The sequence below is a fragment of the Chelonia mydas genome, chromosome 2 (genome assembly GCF_015237465.2).
Source record: "Chelonia mydas isolate rCheMyd1 chromosome 2, rCheMyd1.pri.v2, whole genome shotgun sequence".
Classification (NCBI taxonomy): Eukaryota; Metazoa; Chordata; order Testudines; family Cheloniidae; genus Chelonia; species Chelonia mydas.
The window spans coordinates 230100546-230120687 of record NC_057850.1 but is presented as its reverse complement, the minus strand read 5'-3'; the positions used below and the strand labels follow the sequence as shown (position 1 = coordinate 230120687).

The following is a 20142-nucleotide window of genomic DNA, read 5'->3' as shown; positions in this document are numbered from 1 at the left end:
CTTTGAGCAGGGGATTAGACTAGATAACCTCCTGAGGTCTCTTCCGATCCTAATCTTCTATGATTCAAAATATTTGTCCCTTCAATAGGTACAGTGAAATCCCAGGTCTCTTTTACCTTTGGGAGCTGGCCCTTTGGCTTTTATCCTTAATGGACGCTGACCGCAAGTTGTGATGAACTAAACATTACTACAAATGCCAAACAGTAATTTCTCTTATTTAACCCAACTGTGCTGCATGATGCTGTGAGGAAGGCCAAATCTCCGCCCCCCCCCAACAAACAAACAAACAAAAACCCACCAAGCTTCCAAGTACTTGGCTCCAATCGGAAAAATTCCTTCCTGACCCCAAAACAGGCAGTTGGTTAGACCCGCAACATTCTAAAACAGCAATTATACTAAAACTACAGGGAGGAAGGGTGGAGCAGCTAACAAGAGCAAGAGGCTCCAGAAAGCCTGGGCATAGGCTTAAATTAATGGGGGTGGGGAGAGCAAGGGGCTGGTCAATGGAAGTTGAAGAGTCTCTGGAGGAAATACAGCCCACCTCTACATTCCAAGGCATACACCTTCCTCCTCTGGGGTTGTACATCACCATGCAGTTCCGATCAAGTTTTACACCCAATGGGATGGTTGGGCGTTTCTTGTCTTCACTGGGGTTTTACTTCAAGTTAACTTACTTGAGTTAGAAACACACCATTTTTTTCATAGCAAAGACAAGGTGTTGGTGGTATTAGTTTCACAGAACATATTACACCCATTCTTCTTCAGCAAACAGGCTTCCCATTGCTTCCAGGGTCAATTCTAAGTGTTGTCCTTGGTCTTTAAGCTAAGGTTCCTGGCTACCTGATCACCTCTTTCCCCACATGCTAGTTGTAGTGATTTTAACAATCCTTAGATTTAAACATCATAGGAAAGATAGCTGGGCATTCTCAGAAGAAGGCCTTGGGTTATGACTTTCGGATTCCATCCTGGTTTAATGGAACTCAGCTTTTCGACTTCTAGAGTAAGAGTTTCAGAGTAGCAGCCATGTTAGTCTGTATTCGCAAAAAGAAAAGGAATACTTGTGGCACCTTAGAGACTAACAAATTTATCTGAGCATAAGCTTTCGTGAGCTACAGCTCATTTAATCTGATGCATTCAGTTTTCCATTGAATGCATCCAATGAAGTGAGCTGTAGCTCACAAAAGCTTATGCTCAAATAAATTTGTTAGTCTCTAAGGTGCCACAAGTACTCCTTTTCTTTTTAGAGTAAGAGTGTAAAACCTCCTCCTTTTATATCTTTTTGCATGAGGGGTGGCAGCCTGTGTGCTGTGTGGATGGTTGTATCGGAGAAGTCTTGTATTTTTATTTGACTTAAGAACACTTTACTAGATATATAAATAAGCATAATCTCACAATTGAGAAAGAAGGCTGTATTGGTTAAATTGGTTCCACAATTCAAGAAGAAAGCTGATAAATTGGAGAGGGTTCAAAGAGCCACAAGAATGATTAAAGGGTAGAAAACCTTTTTTAGTGATAGATTCAAGGGGCTCAATCTATTTAGCTTAACAAAGAGAAGGGTAAGGAGTGGCTTGATAACAGTCTATAAGTATCTATGTGGGGAACAAATATTTAATAATGGGCTCTTCAGTCTAACAGAGAAAGGTATAACAAGATCCAATGGCTAAAAGTTGAAGTTAGACAAATTCAGACTGGAAATGAGGTATATATTTTTAACAATGAAAGTAATTAACCATTGGAACAATTTGTTTTGGTTCATGGTGGATTCTCCATCATTGGCAATTTTTAAATCAAGATTAGATATTTTTTTTAAAGATATGATCCAGTTCAAAAGGAATTACTTTGGGAGAGTTTTTGGCTTCTTTTATACAGGTGGTCAGACTAGATGATCCCAATGATCCCTTCTGACCTTGGAGTCTATGAATCTATTGAGAAAAGCACTTCACCATTGATTTAATTTTATGGTTGATTGTTCAGGAAGAATGTTTATTACTTAAAAACCTTGATATCGCAGAGTGGCTGGCCTCTGAATGAAGTAGGGTCAGCTTCCCTGTGACAGAACAGATGCTGTCAGTTTGGCAGATTAAAAGGACAGGGCAGCATCTGGCCTACAAAGGATCAGGGCACCTGGGTGTGGGAGGAAGACCCAGTAAGTCAGAGCAGACTGGTTCAGCCAGGGGCAGATGAGAGCTGCCAGAGACTTGGAGGAGTGGAGGAAGGTCCTAGAAGGAAGCAGAAGGTATTTCTTGGGAGATGGCTGAAGGCAAGAAGAGCACTGAAAGGCGTTTGTTGGCTAGTGTCTCCAAGCCAGATGGCCACGGCCAGAGGACTGGAGAGGGCTGAAGGCAGAAGGAGACGCAGAGGGGTTGCCTGCAGGCTCTAAGCTGGAGAGTCCAAATCAAGGGACGGAGAGGGCTGAAGGCAGGGGAGCAGTAGAGCAGCTTACCCTCTGACATCTTCCAAGCCGGAGAGCTGTACTCCAGAGAAACTGTAAGAGGGCCAGGGGGAGTGAAGGAAGCTCCCCAACAGAGGCTGTGGGAGGATTCCTGCTCAGGTAAAGTAAGGTTGCACTCCATTTGCAAGGGCTGGGGTGGCTGTCCTGGTACAAGGACAGAGGAGGACTGTCAGAGGGTCCGGTTGGGGTCAAAGTCACCATTGTGTCATATATGGGGCATCCAGAGACGAGATAGCTTAAGTTTTAATTACTGCTTGCACTGCAGTGAAAAATGGACTGCATGTTTGGAGACTTATGTTCTGGATCATTTGCACAAGGTTTTTTAATAATTTGGTCCCAAGGAAGGATAGTATTGAGACTTTCTTGCCTGAAAGTTATTGGGTAACCTGAGAGGGGAAACTGAGGCAGGCATGCCTGTCATGCAGCAGCCTGCCACAGGATGGCACGCCACATGGGACTGCCCTGTGACACCTGGTTAGTGTCCAATTATTGGAAGTAAGCTTCAGACTAACATCTGTTACTGTGGTGCCAGAGCTTAGGATTGAGATAGAGTAGATGTATTAATGTAGCAGTGGATGTTATTTTTCCACAAGCACGAGCTCAAGTCAGCTGACACAGTGGATGGGATTCTAAGTGGCTCATGGGGCTTCAACTACAGGGCTATATAAACTGATAAAATGAGTAGTATTTGCTTCCTGTATAAAAAATACTCACTTAAAACTTTGGCTAGAATAATTGCAGTAAAATCCTCGTAATTTTTCTAACTCCCAGTCATATTTTCATCTGAAATTAAATCGTAATAAAGAACTCAAGCAAATGTCATAGCAATATAATTATATTATAAAAATATAAAAGCAGATTTTTAGCAAATTACAGAAAGAATGCACTGCTTAGAGATAGGATTTCATACAAATAAATATAAAATGTAATATTGTGTGCAATACACAGATCCAGAATTTTACTACAGAGTGGTGGCTACTGTCAGAATTTCTACCAAAGAGACTCTGAACATGTGGTGGTGATTAGTTTTCTAGGGAATTTTCTTTTTCACAGCAAATATAGCCTGTGTGTAATAAACAAATACAAATCAATCTCCCACTTGGCATTTGAAATATTGTGTTTATTTTAGATTTGAGTTTTTAGAGGTAAGTTTTACTCACAACCATTAAAAATGTTAAACACGTACAAATCATTTGACACCTATTACTTACGTGTACGTTTTCCCACCTTTGTGCTCCTGAAGTACTTCACATTTGAAACAGTGATGCACATGTTACTCTGCTTTATTTTCTTGATGACAAACTGAGAAAGGCAGAAAGAAAAGAAAAATCTATCTATCTATCTATCGATCGTAAACAACTTACTCTGACCTCAACTGTAACTCTTCTTTGACAAGATAACACTAAGCAGTTGATACGGATGCACATTTCAGAATGTGAGATTTTGAGTGAGAAGTGAAAATAAATAAATGCGGATTCACTAATGAAAAAGGTAGAATGTTTTCTGGAAGAGTGACAGTTAGATTCCTGGACAGTTATAACATTGATTGATCAGCAGCAATATTGCAAATAATGGAAGGGGGCATTGACCAAGTCAACATTAGACAGGTAATACTGTGAAAAGTTGAAAATGTCTGCCAACAGTTTTTCTTTCCAGTGTTTTAGTGTTCAAATAACCTCTTCCAAAAAATAGATGTTTAACGCTTGTAAAAACTGCCAGTTCAATTAGCCATGCTGCCTGAAGCCCTATCCACAGAATAGGGTCAACAAGTGTTAAAAATTGGGACACTGAGTCACAAATCCACCCAATGTAGGTGTAATCAAGTTTGGCTTTTATTTATACAATTTCAGACAGAATTATTGTCACCTATAGTGTTTGGACATACGTTTATGCCAGGCAAATAACAGACCAGACAGAATTGGTCAGGCCCAAGTTATTGCATTCTGGGGCACCGGGAAGTTCTTCCACCTTCCATGATAATTGTTGCCTTCTCTGATCCCTTGGTCTGGTCCTTCAGTCTCATTCTTCAGTTTCTGGTCTGGTGTTTCTTCAGTTTGGGGCCATGTTCACTTTGGTCTTTAACGTGTTTCTACGTTGCAGATTACTTAGTCTTTATCCATTTGGCTTTTAGCACATCAGCCCTTTGGATTTTAGGTAACCCACACATTGCACATGCACAAGCTTCAATTGCTCAACTTCTGTATTTTTCCAGCTGGTTTTGCAGTTTCTGGGTCATGTTGTTATGTGTCATCCTGCCCTGGGTCTTCCCAGAAAAAAAGGCGGGTGGTATTTATTATTAAATGTTTGTGTATCTTGTACTTACATCTTCCAACACGACATGTTACCTTTATTCTGTCAGCAATAATGTTTTAAACACATAAGCAATTTTATGTAAAAGAAGAATTGGCAAAATCACGTTTATGCCACCGAAATCTTGGCCTAAGTGTTACCTCATCAGTACCATTCACTATGCATAATTACAAATAATTAAAAATATAGCTATTGGAAGCTTTTCATCTTACCATTAACAATTCTTCATTTTATATTTCAATGTTATACATCAATATATGTTATTCTGTGCTGTCCTTAATCTATTAGAAAGGGGAGGGGAGTTATGGAAAACATAATTCTTTAATGTCAACATTTCTTATTTTCTTTAAACATGGGTTTTTCATTCAAAATTCAGTTTTGAATGAGACGTGAGACATTTTCTGTATATGTCATAACTGTGTTTTCACAGTTAAGAAATAGGTACAAGAACTAAATAAATTGAGATACCTCTCATACACCTGAAAATTTCTAAAGAATTTTCTTTGCAATGATCCACTTTGTTTTTTCACAAAGGATTCTTTAAGAATCTTTGTTTCTTGGATGATTCTTAAAGACTCCTTTGTGAAAAAACAAAGTAGCCGCCTGTGTGTGTGTTTTGTTTTAAAGGCATAAATGTTAGCTAAAGATGCGCAAAAAACATTTCGTGTGTTTGGCAACATGGCCTCTTTCTATGCAAGAACTTTACTATATATATATATATTGTTTTTCAATTTTTAGCAGTACACAAGTGCAAGTCTAGAGGCTGACTATACAAATAGTATAGCCCTGTACACTTAGGGGAAATATTAAAGTCCAAAATTATATTGTTTTCATGTTCCCCTCAGATGCATAATAAGGATATGTCTACATTGCAGTAAAACACCTGCAGCTGGCCTGTGTCAGATGGCTTGGGCCGTGGGGCTATCAAATTTCAGCATAGATATTTGGGTTTAGGCTGAACACTGAGCTCTGGGACCTGCTCCCATCACAGGGTCCCAGAGCCCAGGCTCCAGCCTGAGCCTGAATGTCTACACTGCAATTTTATAGCCCCGCAGTCGAAGCCCCATGAGCCCAAGTCAGCTGACATAGGGCAGCAACAGGTGTTTTACTGCAGTGTAGGCATGTCCTGAGTACAAATATCACACCTGTACAAAATGGATGGGTTATTGCTAGCCTCCTGAAAAGAATTGAACAAGTGACCGATTGTATAAGATAGAACAAGAGACAGATATCTATCAACCTGATACAAACAACAAAAATGTGTATGTAATATTCATTAATTACTTATATTTCAAGTCATAACATTTTTATGAACAGGTGCCATTTCTATTTTTGGACTACAGTATACATCATTACAGCTTGCAGTTTTACATTTTAAATGTTTTCTAGTCCAGTGCATTTAAATCATGCTAAGGCTTACCAAAATCTTTCTTTTCTTTTCTTTTTTTTTCTCCCCCAAAGGGGGCTACTATTAAAAGGGATGAACATACTGGTGCGATTGTAGTGGCTAGAATAATGCGAGGAGGAGCTGCAGACAGAAGTGGTAAGAGAGGTCTTTTTTGGCACTAACCATTCAAATTATTTAACTAAGAAAAGGGTGTGTGTCCGTCCGTCCGTACTGCATTCAAAGCTAACTGGGAGTTGGGCCATCTTCTAGGGTGGTATTTCAGAGCTGGTGATGGTATTTCCTGTTGAATGAAATGTGGAAATGATTTAGTGTTTTTGAGTTATTAAATGAAAAAGCACAATAAGTTTTACCAATTATTGTTTGTTACTTGACAGATTTGTGCTTAGAAATGCTGATACTTGCAAAGATTGGTTTAGTTCAGATAAGAATTCAAGGATTTGTTAGAACAGTTTTTCTTTGTAGATTTCTCATACTTTCTGTTTCTGGATGGATCATAAATAGCGCAATAGTAGCCGTGCTCTCTGTATTATCTTCATACTGAAAATAGGAAGTGAAGTGTGCAAAAATTTTAAAATGGTCTGCGTTCTTTACAACGGTTGGGTTCAATTCTTATTTTCTACAAACCAGTATGCCCATCTGTAGTATAGGCACTTAATGCAGAAAGTAACTTTATCTTAGATCAGTGGTCCCCAAATTGTGGGGCATGCCCTCCCTGTGGGAGCATGGAGGAATGTTTGGAGAGGTGCGCAGTGGGGCCTGGGCTTGCCCCCATGGGGGCAAGGAGGGAATGCCACACTTCCAGCCTCACTTCTCCCCCAGCCTTGCTCCTCCCCCAGCCCTGCTGCTTGGGCCAGCCCTCATAGGGAGCATGTTTCCAGCCCCGCTCCACCCCCAGACCAGCTCTGCCCCAAACCTGTTCACCCCTAGTCCTGCTCCACCTCCAGACCTGCTCCATCTCCAGCTCCACCTCTGTCTACAGTGCCACCCTCAGCTCTGCCTTCAGCCCAAGCTCTGCTGCTCAGGAAGCCTTGGCTGTGCAACAATGGAGGGGGGTGCAGATACATTCTGTTAATAGTAAGGGAGGGTACAACTGGAGAAGTTTGCGCACCACTATATTAGGTGATGTCTTCAAAGAAGACATTCAAAGATGTCTTCAAAGAAGAGCAGAAGTGGATGGGTTTAATGATACATGGTGTTTTAATTTGGTTATTTAATTAGTTATTTATAATTTTACATATAGACATCCTGCATAAACTAATCCTGACCAAAGAAGATATTTATTATGCAGTAAAATTATATATAAATTATATATTGTTCACTTCATGTTAAATATTTGAAGGAAATGAAGTAACTTCAGTGCAGAGAGAGAAGTATTTTCCAGTAATGAAGAGGCATAGCATGCCTCTTAAAGGCTCAGAAGAATTTAATGGACATAGGATTGATTTTGAAACCTAATTTAAATGCATTGATATTTGCTATTGTATTGTGATATTTGCTATATTGTGTATATAAGCGTCTTGTATTTAATTCTGTAAATGGGAGTTTTCCATTGCACTTCGATAGCATGGAAAAATATTTAACTGCCTCACCTGTAGGTGGTAAATGTCACTGGTATCACAGAATCCAACACCTTCAGCTGTTGGATTTACTGCACCTGAAGCAAGGGGAACGTTGTTCAGGCTTGCCAAAGGAAGGCAGGAGTGCTTTATGGTGGGGGGGAAGGCGGTCAGAACTTGCAGCAAAATGTGAGTGGTGGTCAGCTTTGCAGTGCTGACTCACTCTCTGGCAATGTGAGGGTGGATAGCTTTTAAGGTGCAAGCCCTGGGTGTTGGAAACCCTTTCTCCATGCAGCAAGCAAGGCAGCAAAGAGGTGCTGGATAAAGGACCAGAACGGGGGAAGGGGACTCTCATGATTGGTATGGCAGGGAGCCAACCCCCCTTTCTTATAGCCCACTTTAACCCTCCTATGAGGGTGGGGTGGATGGTAAGGTCCAAGCCATGGATTGGCTGGGGAACCTGGATGAAAAATGAAGAGGGGCTGGTGGAAGCCCCAGGTAGCTATTTGCATAAACATGGATTTGCCTACACGTTATCTGCCGGGTAGTCCCAGACATCTATATAATAAAATTGTGCCCTGATTAAATCCATATCAGGTGTCTCCTATCCTCCTTTCTGGACAAACCTTTTTTTCTCTGCAACACAATTTTTGCTTTCCTTTTACTTGTGTCAGGAAAGTGAGTTTTACCTCTCACTTTCTGTCAGTAGTTGTTTAGTGCAGTGGTTTTCAAACTTTTTTTTGGCGACCCAGTTGAAGAAAATTGTTGATGCCCACGACTCAGTGGAGCTGGGTATGAGGGGTTTGGGGTGTGGGAGGGGCTCAGGGCTGAGGAAGAGGGTTGGGATGCAGGAGGGGGCCAGGGCTTGGCTGGGGGTGCAGGCTCTGGGGTGGGGCCGGGGATGAAGGGTTTAGGGTTCAGGAAGGGGCTCCGGGTTTGAGGGGGGGCTCAGGACTGGGGCAGGCGATTGGGGCGCAGGCTTAACTCTGGCGGCTCCTGGTCAGCGGCGCAGCTGGGGTGCAGAGGCAGGCTTCTTGCCTGTCCTGGCACCATAGACAGCACTGTGCCCAAGAAGCAGCCAGCAGTAGGTCTGGCTCCTAGGCAGAGGTATGCAAGCGACTCCGCACGGCTCTCAAAAGCACCGCAACCCTTCCCCCCCCCCAGCTTCCATTGGCCAGTTCCTAGCCAATGGGAGTGCGGAGCCGGTGCTCGGGGCAGGGGCAATGCGCAGAGTCCCGTGGCTCCCCTGCCTAGGAGCTGGACCTGCTGCTGGCTGCTTCCAGGGTGCAGCGCAGTGTTGGAATAGGTAGGAACTAACCTGCCTTAGCCGGGCAGCACTGCCGACCAGAGCTGCCGTGACCAAGTATCTTACATTCCCATAGTTTGAAAACCCACTGGTTTAGTGTAATGATTTTTGAACTATTTAAAAAGTGTTTGGGTGTTCCAGTCGAAAACTGGCCACCTGGTCACCTTACTCTGGGTGGCAAAAGGAAAGCAATATAAGTTGATAGAAAATAAGCGTACAACATTTCTGATGTCTGTATCTGAAAGACTGGGAATATTGGAGATACACTGTTAACTTTTAGAGGGAAGGAGGAGAAATGACCAATCTACCAACTCTCTCAAGATTATTCATGATGATATTGGGTATAGTAGTGTTCACTATATATTCATGTTTCTACAGCATCTGGAGGAAAGATGCAGAGATCAGTGCCTAGCTTAGAAGGGATAAACTAAAAAAAAACATAGAAGGACTTAATGCTGACTGTGCACTTTTTCTATTAAACATAACCATTCAACAACAAAATAAATATTTATCAATGCATAGGTCTTATTCACATTGGTGATGAACTTAGGGAAGTCAATGGGATTCCTGTAGATGATAAAAAACCTGAAGAAATAATACAAATTTTGGTAAGTAATAAACATATTTTAAAACCTGTTTTGAAAAAAATTATAGTAGTAATTAATTTTGCTGTTTCAGAGGTGCCTATTTTTAAAAAGTATATCAGTGCTGTTTTTTCCCTGTACCATCATTTGCATCTCTATGTCTTCCTTGATGATGGGTTGTGTTTTTTATATTAATATTTCATTTATAAAGGGTGAATAGATGTTCCAGATAAGCATGTTACAGATCTAAGTAGTTTGTATTGTAGGTAGTTATGTGCACTTCAGTCAGAAGTGATACAGGTGGTTGTTAAACGATCGCTATGGAAACATTGATCTGATGGACTCTAAATTTATAACAATTGATTAGCTATTTATTTTTAATATCTATTATTTATATATTAATCTTTTGTAAAGTATTTATAAATGGAACCTTAATATGAAGTGTTACTTGATGAGTATGAATAGTACAAATGCTGTTGTGCTTTCTTAGCTTGTGCTCCTCTAAACTACACCATTGCTAATAGCCATATAAACTTGTAAGTTTGGAAAAATATCACACAATTCATAACTTAATCTGTTTTCTGAAATATTCTTTTTGAAAAAATGTATTGCTAAGTCTTTCTGTTGTTGAGGTAGTCTTTGCTATGCAAGTACATGTGTGGTTGCCACGTTAAATTGACTGGCTTGCTTTAAATGTTTGGCTCAATAGCCAAGATGATTAACTTCAAATGTTCACCTTCCCAATGGTTTTCTATGCCTGCTCTATGGTTTTGTGTTCCCAATCGAAGTGTATTTTCCTACAAAATTAATATTTGTAAAAAAGCAATCTCCAGAAACGCAATAGCAAAGGAGTGAACAGTTTCCCCCATTTACCTTACTGAAATACAATATAAACATCAGAAGCTAGTTAGAGCCCTTTTCAATGGTAACCGTATTACTGTTTCCAGTCCTGATGCTGGTGAAATAAGAACTTGGCTGCTGTTTTGTCACAGTAAACTTTTGGATTACAGGCTTGCAGGCAGAAGTATGTCTCACTTAGTAGTGAACAGGCCTGTTTCCATTTTGCTTGAATCGTTGGCTGTCTTTCTTGCATTGTGCTAGTTTTTATGGAATAGTCTGCATGCAATAGTAGCAGAGTCTACAACTAATTAGCACCTCCGTCAATAGCAAAATGTCAGGCAGGCAGTGGGACTATATTGTGGTTTATAAGTAAAATTCAGCCAGACTTTCTCACTTTAAATAGGGCATAGGGAAAGAGGGGTGGATGAGGTGGCTGATAATGGTTAACTTGTTTGAAGACTTACATTTTTTTTCTCTCTAGAACACAGTCTGTTCAAAAATGTTTTCCTTGTTCTGGTCTTTTTAACTTTCCAAAAGAATAAGTTCCAAGAAAAACAGTTTTATGCTACAGTTGTGGCACAAACCTGGTTGAATGTTTCTGTAATTTTTTGAATGGTATAATGTTAGTTGGAGTATTCCAAACTTTGCCAGGAGACTTGGGGCTGTACCCGATGTACATAAAAATGAAAAATTGCCTTTGCCCTCATCTTTAATATGGAACGGCAGCGTCTGAAACTGCTGGTCCCAGCTTCTCAGCTTTCATCTTTATTGTGAGCAGTGGTACACAGATCAAAATGAAGCATTGCAAACCAAAACCTGTGATCTTCACAGTTCACAGCTGTATGTTGTGGCATTATAGAACTCCATGGGTCATATGTGGGCTGCATTTTGATTATCTCTGCATTAATTTGGTGTCCCTCTTGTTTGTGTTTAGACTCACTGTATTGTTTAAAATTTTGAGAAAGTAATTCTCAATTTGTTTTCTGTTCAAAATATTAATCAGTCTCAGTCTCAAGGAGCAATTACGTTTAAAATTATACCAAGTATCAAAGAGGAAACACCCACAATAGAAGGCAAGGTAAGCCCTACTTAAGATATTTCATATGACGATTGCAGTAACTCTTACACTGCATATAAACATTTTATCAGGATGTGGGCATAGGAAAGACAGACACAGGGCTGGATTTAAGCAGCAGGATGCAACTTTACTAAGTCATCAATGGGGAGGGATGCTATACAGCCCTCCTTCACATACCATTTAACTGGATCCAGTGCACGGTTAGAGCACTCACACCATATAATCAATGACTTTGGGTAGACTTGACTAGGCCCACCTCTAGAAGTCAGCTCACTTCTGAATCCTCTCTACCTACTACATGTGAGTGGAGGAGGAGAAAGTTCCCAAGGGAGTACCTCAGTCCATGAAAATTGTGCATCTCCACTTCTCCTTACAGTCATGAAGTCCACCAGTGAAATCCCAGGTGTCATTTTCCTCTGGGAGCGGCCGTTTTAATCTTTATGGTCACTGTACACTTCAAGTTACACAGACTACAACCTTCCTAATGTAGACTTCCACATAAACATTTTACCTCAATAAATTTTTATAACATTGCATAATTTAGGTTAGAGTTCTTTGCAGTAAATGCAAATAAAAAATGGGATAAACCTATGGATTGTCTTAAATAAAACGCTCTTCCTTCCAGATATTTATCAAAACCCTATTTGATTATGATCCTACTGAGGATAAAGCAATTCCTTGCAAAGAAGCTGGGCTTTCTTTCAGAAAAGGAGATATCCTTCAGATCATGAGCCAAGATGATGCAACCTGGTGGCAGGCTAGACATGAAGGCGATTCCAATCCCAGAGCAGGCTTGATCCCTTCAAAACATTTCCAGGAGAGGTGAGCTACTATGATACATAGTTTCATTTTTCTTTGTATACTAATACATTTCTTTGCAAAGCCTTTAGGTCAGCATGGTTGTCATACAAGTGCTTGTGGATTGCAAGGTTATGATCAACTTTGAAACCTTGCATTGTGGTAAAACAACTGAACTTGGAATATCCTTGTCCAAATAGTTTGGATTTCCTTCCTTGTCTGGCTGGAATGAATAATGACCGACTGATAGGATAGTGCTGATCCAGTTTGGAAGAAAAGCCATATGGAAAATAGCACTTCAGTATCTGTAGCCACATTGATGTACTATTCAGGAAAAAGAACTGCAGCAGTTTTTGGAGAGCTTACAAAAATTTAAGACACTGGGATTTAATAGCACTTGAATAGATTGTATTGTTTTGGGTTAATTTAAAAAAAAATCTTTCAGGATATTTTACAATAGTTTCATGATGCTGAGTTTTTGTTAATCCCAAATTCACACTGAAAACTGAGGAGTTTGTGTCTTTTTCTCTCTCTCCCTTTACCCCCTCCAATTTTTTAGGAGATTTGCATTGAAAAGACCAGAAATACATATGCAGCCACTGAAAATTTCCAGCAGAAAATCATGTAAGTCTGTTGACCTGGAACAGAACTCATGCTCTTTGATCTCTAACCTTAGAACATTTGTTTCAGCCCAGTCAAGAGGATGTGCTACTCCAGGGTTCAGTAGTTCCTGAATCACATTATTTCAAAAAGAAAAGCATATATATGAAAACTGAATTTATTATGATTCGTTCCTACAGTTAAAACTACAATTGCTCTCAACTTGCTGACTTATTAATATATTCAGGGCCCAACCCTTAGACTTTGAATATGTAATGCCTTTAAAAGTCAATGCATGTTTTGCTTGTTGAAGTCCAAGAAAGGTTTGTATTTTTATACATGTAAATACTGTGGTCCCCATTCTGTAGCACTTCATCATCACCATGGTGGAATCAATATCAAGCGAGATAAAAGGCCAGATACCCTTATGTCTGTAAATATTGCTTCCTCCCCTCCCATCCCACCCACAAATGGCACATATATATCTTTTAAAAATAAGGGGACATAGATTCTTTACAGGCTTCAGTATAAGCCGGTGTTCCCAAACTGTGGGTCATGACACCAAATGGGATTGCATCATCAGCAGATGGGATCGCAGCAATTCCTAATTGCGGAGGACACCATTTTGCTCTCACAGCATGGCCTTGCATGTGAGGTCACCATGCCTGGATCCTCCAGGCTGTCTGGGGTCCCAACAGGAAAGACTTGATTAAAATGGGGTTGTGCTGGAAAAGAGTTTGGGAATCCTTAGTTGCAAGCATTTCTTACCTTTTTTTTTTTTTTTTAAATCATTTTAATAGTCTTGATTTTTAAATACAGTAGTTATACAATATGAAGAAAAATAAGCTCCAAGTAAATCTATACATAGAAATAAATATATTCTCTCCGCTGGAATTTACATCAACATCTGTTTAAGTATTCTTATATTTTTCACTTGACCTGTTATTTCTTTCAGTTGTACAGGCTCATAACAAAGTGAGCGCAGTATGAGAAATAATCAAGCTAAAATAGACTCTAAATCTTAAATGCAAACATGTTTTTTCTGAGTTTAATTAAAAATATTCAGACTCCAACGCTCAGTGGGTCTACTGTTAAAACTACAACAAAATCAAAGAAGTGGGGGGATATAACAGCAGACAATGGATTATATCATATATGGTGTCACATTAAGAAAACAAAGTTCAATACATCTAAAGGTTGAATTTGTTCAGTGTTGAGATTAGAATTTTCCTTAACTCACCCCCTGGCTTTTAGGTTAGATACTTACTGTTATTTAAATAACTTTTGTGTTTTAGTAACCTTTGTTAGTTATAAAATGATATTGACTAAAAATACCCCAATAACATGCCTTGGAGCCCAAAGACCTAAATTATAGTTGTAAATTGACATAATTTTGAGTCCAATCTTAGTACTAATTTTAATATGCTGCCACAGAATAACCCGTTCTGTGGGGAACACCTCCAGCTGGCAACTGATCTGCTGTTTTTCTAGGTTCTTGTTAAAGTTGCTCTGCCCCAGCGTTGCTAACTTTTTAGCTCTCAGTTTGTAGCTGCTTGTCTCCAGTTGTTCACAACCTTGTGGCTGAATAGGAGGCTCCTTAAACAAGTGGAGCTTGATTATGGTGGCAATAGGCCTTTCCAAGAGGTGCATTGAACACTATAATGAATGTGGCTCCAGTGTGGTTCTCTCTATGACAGTCTCCTGCCTGGAGGCTTTCATGAGAGGGAGGGTAGACATGAAAAGATGCAGATCCCCTTACCATGTAGACACCGGGTAGGCAGACCATGCTGAATGGGAAATGCCAAGGCTGTGACTTAGAGAAGGCTGCAGTCTGGTGATCATTTCTCATTCTTGTCTTGATCCCTCCTTGTCCTCTTTAGCTCTGCATTTGTAGAGCCCAGATGAGGTTAGTGCTCCCCGCCCCCATTCTTTGATCATATCTCCTTGAAGCTACAGCACCTTAGGGTCAATCAGTAAGCCTCAATTCCCTTTCTAGAAGGTCTCGTTTGGGCAAAGTGGGCTGCAGCTGCCATCGCCTTGGATGCTGCAATAAGTCCTTGGAAGGTAGTGATGCCTTCATGAGATCATTAGGCTGGTGGGATGTCACGTACATTTGTCCTTCAGTTCCCCTTTTTCTCAGATCAAGTGCTCCAGGGGCTGTCTGTTACTAGCTGCCACCTCCAGCATTCTCAAGATTTATATGGAAGAGGGTGAGTGCTTCTCTGACATGAAAGTCATCCTCTTCCACAAGAGCAAGCATGAGTTTTTGCCATGGAGAGGGCTTCATATCCTTCATAGAAGAGGTTACTAAAGTCCTGGATTTGTCTAGGGAGAATGCTCAGGACCAGAATGCCCCCTCAGTTCAAATTTTAGGAAAAACTTTCCATCTGCTTCCCCTTCCATGAGGACATTTGGGGGTCTTGGCAAAAATTCAGTGCCCCATCCTCTCTTTCCAAGATTATGCACTGTTTTATCATCTTCCTAGGGACAGCCATGAGACTGAGATGTGACTCTCTCCTACACGTGAGCACAGGAGTCACCTCATCATTCTAAAAGTAGGAGGGAAATTAAGCAGTGCAGATTTGAATGGATAGCGTGGCGGCAGCGACAGACGTCAGTAAGGCAGGTGACACCTGGAGCAGGAGATGGGCTCAGGAAGTTGCAATCCTGATGAAATTGGCAACACACAATTTGACATCCCTTGTTGCTACCTGTGTGGCCAAGTCACTCTGTCTCCAGACTAGCAAACATTAAGATTCCTTTTGCAGGGGAATGGGAGTTGCACCAGGAAATGTGCTTGAAAGCCAGTAAATACTGGTGGACACCAACATCAGATCTGTTCATAGCAACCAAGAATATCACAAATCCCAGGTTTTGCATCTGTTACTAAGGGAGGGAGCTATTTTGTTTTTGTCGTAGGTTAGGAGTGGGGGCAGAAGCTCTAATATAGGTCATCCCCCTTTTGTTCTGATTCATAGGGTTCTGAGGCAACTCAGATCAGATGGGACAGCTTTGATTGTGCCAAGTTGACCCTGATGTTCATGATATTTAAAATTACTAATTGGACCAGTCTGAGAAACACCTTCCCCTGACTCTGATCTTCAACCTTCTGGCTCAGCTCTAGTGTCTCTCATGTTCACCAGGGACTCCTCACCCTAAATAGAGAAACACTTAAAGGATTGATTTTTGACGAGAGATCCCTAATTCACCAGGAAAACTCAGACAGATAGGGTAATGTCCACAAACCTAACATTAAATACAGCTTAGACAAACAGAACCTAACCTAACACTTGGGGAAAGTTCCATTTCTGGTCAGGGGTAAAAGATGTTTGCCCTCTTCTTCTAGTATAAGAATTTTCCCAGGGAGACTTTGAGTAAGGCACAGCCTATGAAACCCTGGTCCCTAAGTATATTCCACTGTAGATGTGTATGCGCTCCACATGCCCAGAGCTGGAGAATTTTGAAAGTGATGTCCACTGGTCCCCACATGCGCCCTTGTTCACCTCATGCCTCTGACAAGGAGATAAAGGGCAGGGAGGAATGACCACCTCTCCAGTTCCTTCTCATTGCTGCATGGTCCAGATTGGAACCTCCAGGGTCCCAAGCATTATTACTTTATCTGTGAGCATATATCTGTATATATAGCATATATCTGTAAATAGTTTTAGAAGTTTTTTGAGTTTAAAGGTTTATCTGATACTTTTCGTGTTTTATAGTTAGTTAGCCTCCCTGACCTGGAGGGTGCCTCCCACCCTGTACTCTGTTTTGGGTACTAGGCTGTGTCCAGAATTATGGGCTTCAAAATTTGTGCTTTCCTGCCCGTGCTCCTTCTCGAGCAGCAACAACCATCAATGCTGCTTTTACTGCCTTGGGGAAGCCCACATTGCAGCAAGGTGCAATATCTGCCATTTGTTCCCCCGTTGTACACAGGAAGGGCAAGAAGTTTGCCTTAGGAAGCACCTAATGAACAGTGCCATAAAGCCGCAATGATTTCCGGTCCAGGGAATAACTCTCTCTCCCCCCACCCTCATATTAGCCTTACTCAGCAAAGAGTGTAACTCCTGTTGCGAGATCTGACCTCAGAGTGAGGGAGTCTACCCCCAACAGATACCTCATGGGATCTTGACAGGAGAGCAGGGAGTGTTCTCATAAGTATGAGACTAAATCCTCAACTAAATTCACTTCACAGAAGTTGGATTCAGCCCTGCCTAAACTGAGCCAGTCTTTAAGCTCAGCCCAAGACTAAGTCTCAGGGGCATGACAAGAAAACCCACAAGTCTAGGGCTCTGCCAGCATCAATTCAGCGGCAATGGTGACTTCGGTACCTCCGAAGCACAAACCCCAGGATTTGTCAGTACTGACAGCAATCTTCGAGAGCCTCGGCTACTCAAGGTATCAACTTTGTCTTCCAGAGATGTGACACAGACTGTGTCTACTGCATTTCTATCGGTTTGGCAGACAGGACCGCTCATATTCCATTAAGTACCGAGACCTATGCTCCTCCTGAGGGCATCTTTGCTCTCCCAGAACTGTTGTCTCCTGCTCTACTGGGTCCCTCCCTTTCAAGAAAGGTCCTGACTCCACCATGAGAGCTGACTTTTGGGAGGAATCCATCTCCCTTTCCATCTTCAGGTTATGACTTCCCTCCAGTGACACTGCCGTTGGATCTGGCCTCAGCTTTCTCTTCTTCAGGAGAATGAACCACTATTTCCTTCTTCAGGACATGCTTTCCCAGACTGGAGGCCTGGACCAGCTTGGGACCAACCTCTACCTCATCACCTGCCTTGGAGCCTTTGGCACCCCATGCCATGGGAACCTCTGCAACCCCTATTCAATCCATCCTCTTGGCCATGCTGGGGCTTTAGGACTCGTAGCCTCCTGAAGAGTCAGTCCAGTCTGCTAAGGAGTTGTCCCATCCCTCCCCTCTGAGAGGGCAACCGGAGCTGATCCAAATGAGGAGGAGGAGTACCCACCAAATCTGGTGGTTCAGCTGGAACCATTGTGGTTGCCATCGTCATCTCCAGATTCCTTTTGAGAAAGTTCAGGATCTTCAATATAAGCTCCTGGACATCCTTCAGTGCCCTTGCTTCAATTGAATAGTGCTCCTTGTTAATGAATCCATCCTGGAACCACCTGGCATGTCCCAGTTTCCTGTGCCCTTGCTCCTAAGAGGGCAGAGAAACTTTACTATGTCCCAGCCAGAGGAGCAGAATTTCTGTTCACTCATCCTGTCCTTAACTTTTTCATGGTCCAGGCTGCCACAGACAGATCTATGCAGCAGCACCCTCAAACTACCTCAACTGATGAGGGCAAGCGTCTCAACTATTGAAAAGGAAGGTCTTCTCTTCCTCTAGTCTTCAGTTCAGGATAGCCAATTACCATACACTAATGGCTAAGTACGATTTCCTGAGCTATTCAAAATGTGCAGACTTTGCTGACAAGCTTCTGCAGTAGGGCACAGCTTGTTTCCAGGCTCTCATAAAAGAAGATAAGATGGTTGCCAGGGCCACTCTTTGATGAATGATAGATGCAGCTAAAATGGCTTCAAGAGTGATAGCTACCGCCATTGTAATGCGCAAACAGTAATGCGCAAACACCCCCTGGCCCGTGTCCCTGCCCCTCTGCACGCCACGTAGGATAGGCAGAGAGTCCATGTCTCCCCACAGTGGCCTAAGGAACCTGGGTAGCTCTTACCATGGCCTGGCTCTGGCTTCTGGCCCGGCCAGGGGGTGGGGCCTCTGGGGGAAGAGGAGAAGCAGGGGGTGGGACCCTGTGGTGATGGGCGGCTAAGGCCCATCTCAGCCCACCACCAGGAAAAGCCCACAGCCCCTGCTGCCACTGCCGCTCCGTGCCTGTCTGAGGTTGCTACACCCATGTTAAAAAGTGGGCGGGCAAGGCCACCCTGACCTCCCCCCTGGTTGCAGTGCCCCTGGGGTGTGAGGGGCCCAAATATTCCTTGTGCCCATGGCCCCAATAAAACATAATCTGCCTCATTTGGCTCTGCCATCTGCATCCTCGCACCCTCCTCCTACTTGAGTACTGCTTTTCAGGCACAGTGGGATATGCATAGGGACTTCCATCCACAGTGGGATATGCATAGGGACCAACACTCAAAGAAAAGAAAGTTACTTACCTTATAGTAACTGGAGGTGTGTAGTCCTTATCTGTATTCCACTCCTTCCTCTCTCTTTCAGATCATCTTTTGGTTTGTTGTAGAGAAGGAACTGGAGTGGCAGATGGTCCCCTCTGCTCTTTATCTTCTCGGTTGGAGGAACAACGTGAAAAAGGGCATGTGTGTGGACCTAAAGATTCTGTTTTCAACATTTTCTGGTTCCGGACAGATGGAGCACATGTGTACCTACAGTGGGATACAGATAGGCACCACACATCTTGAAGAACCTCCAATTCTTCTTCAAGTGTTTGGTCATGTGTATTCCACAATAGGTGTGCGTGCTCGCCACGTGCACCGGTGCTGGAAGTTTTTCCCCAGCAGTACCTGTAGAGGGGGAGCACCCCCGCGACCCCTGGAGTGTGGTGTCTGCCTGGCACGGTATAAGGGGAGCTGCGCACTCCCCCCACCCTCAGTTCCTTCTTGCCACCAGTGAAGGTGCATCTGAATTGCTCTGCTCCAGCTTTGCTGTAGCTCGTCCCCAGAACTGTTTGTTTGTTCAGCATTAGTATACCTGTAGTTAGTTAGCTGTTTAGTTAGTCAGTGAGCCCAGGCCGAAGCATGCCCTGCGCCCAGGGGTTTAAGTCGTGCGGCTCTTGTAGGTGTTCTGTGGCAAGAAGTGACCCGCACGCAGACTGTTTGCACTGCTTGGGAGAAACCCATATCAGTGAAAGGTGCAAGATGTTCAAGTCGTTTAAGCCATGGACCAAAAGAGAAAGGGACATTAGGCTCTGAGCCATCCTGATGGAGTCGGCGCTGACCCCGACCCCGGCACGCCGCTCCAAATCAGTACCTAGCACTGCAGCATCGGTATGCGGCCACCCTCCAGTGCCATCGACTAGTCATCACTGCTCCCTGTCCACAGGGCATGCCAAGCGGGCCAGGAAGACTCTGTCTTTGCAGCGGCACTGAGGGAAGTCTGGGACAGAGGCTAGGCCCATGTCGGGAAGTCCTTGATCCCCACCGGGCCCTAGACTTCCGACTCACGTTGAGTGGAGTAGCCCAGCCCCTTCAGAACAGGCCTCTCCAGACGTCCGGATG

General features: G+C 42.6%; 1 protein-coding gene across 6 annotated transcripts in view; it reads left to right on the top strand.

Annotated features, from left to right (window-relative positions):
- MPP7 (membrane palmitoylated protein 7) overlaps window positions 1–20142 on the top strand; it is a 334940-nt gene that overhangs the window by 243481 nt on the left and 71317 nt on the right. For all 6 annotated transcript variants that reach the window (XM_043541382.1, XM_043541383.1, XM_043541387.1 and 3 more), the window contains 5 exons: window positions 6224–6305; window positions 9555–9640; window positions 11460–11534; window positions 12160–12356; window positions 12892–12956. In XM_043541382.1, coding sequence (XP_043397317.1) covers window positions 6224–6305; window positions 9555–9640; window positions 11460–11534; window positions 12160–12356; window positions 12892–12956 — 505 coding nt within the window. The remainder of the gene's footprint in view (window positions 1–6223; window positions 6306–9554; window positions 9641–11459; window positions 11535–12159; window positions 12357–12891; window positions 12957–20142) is intronic.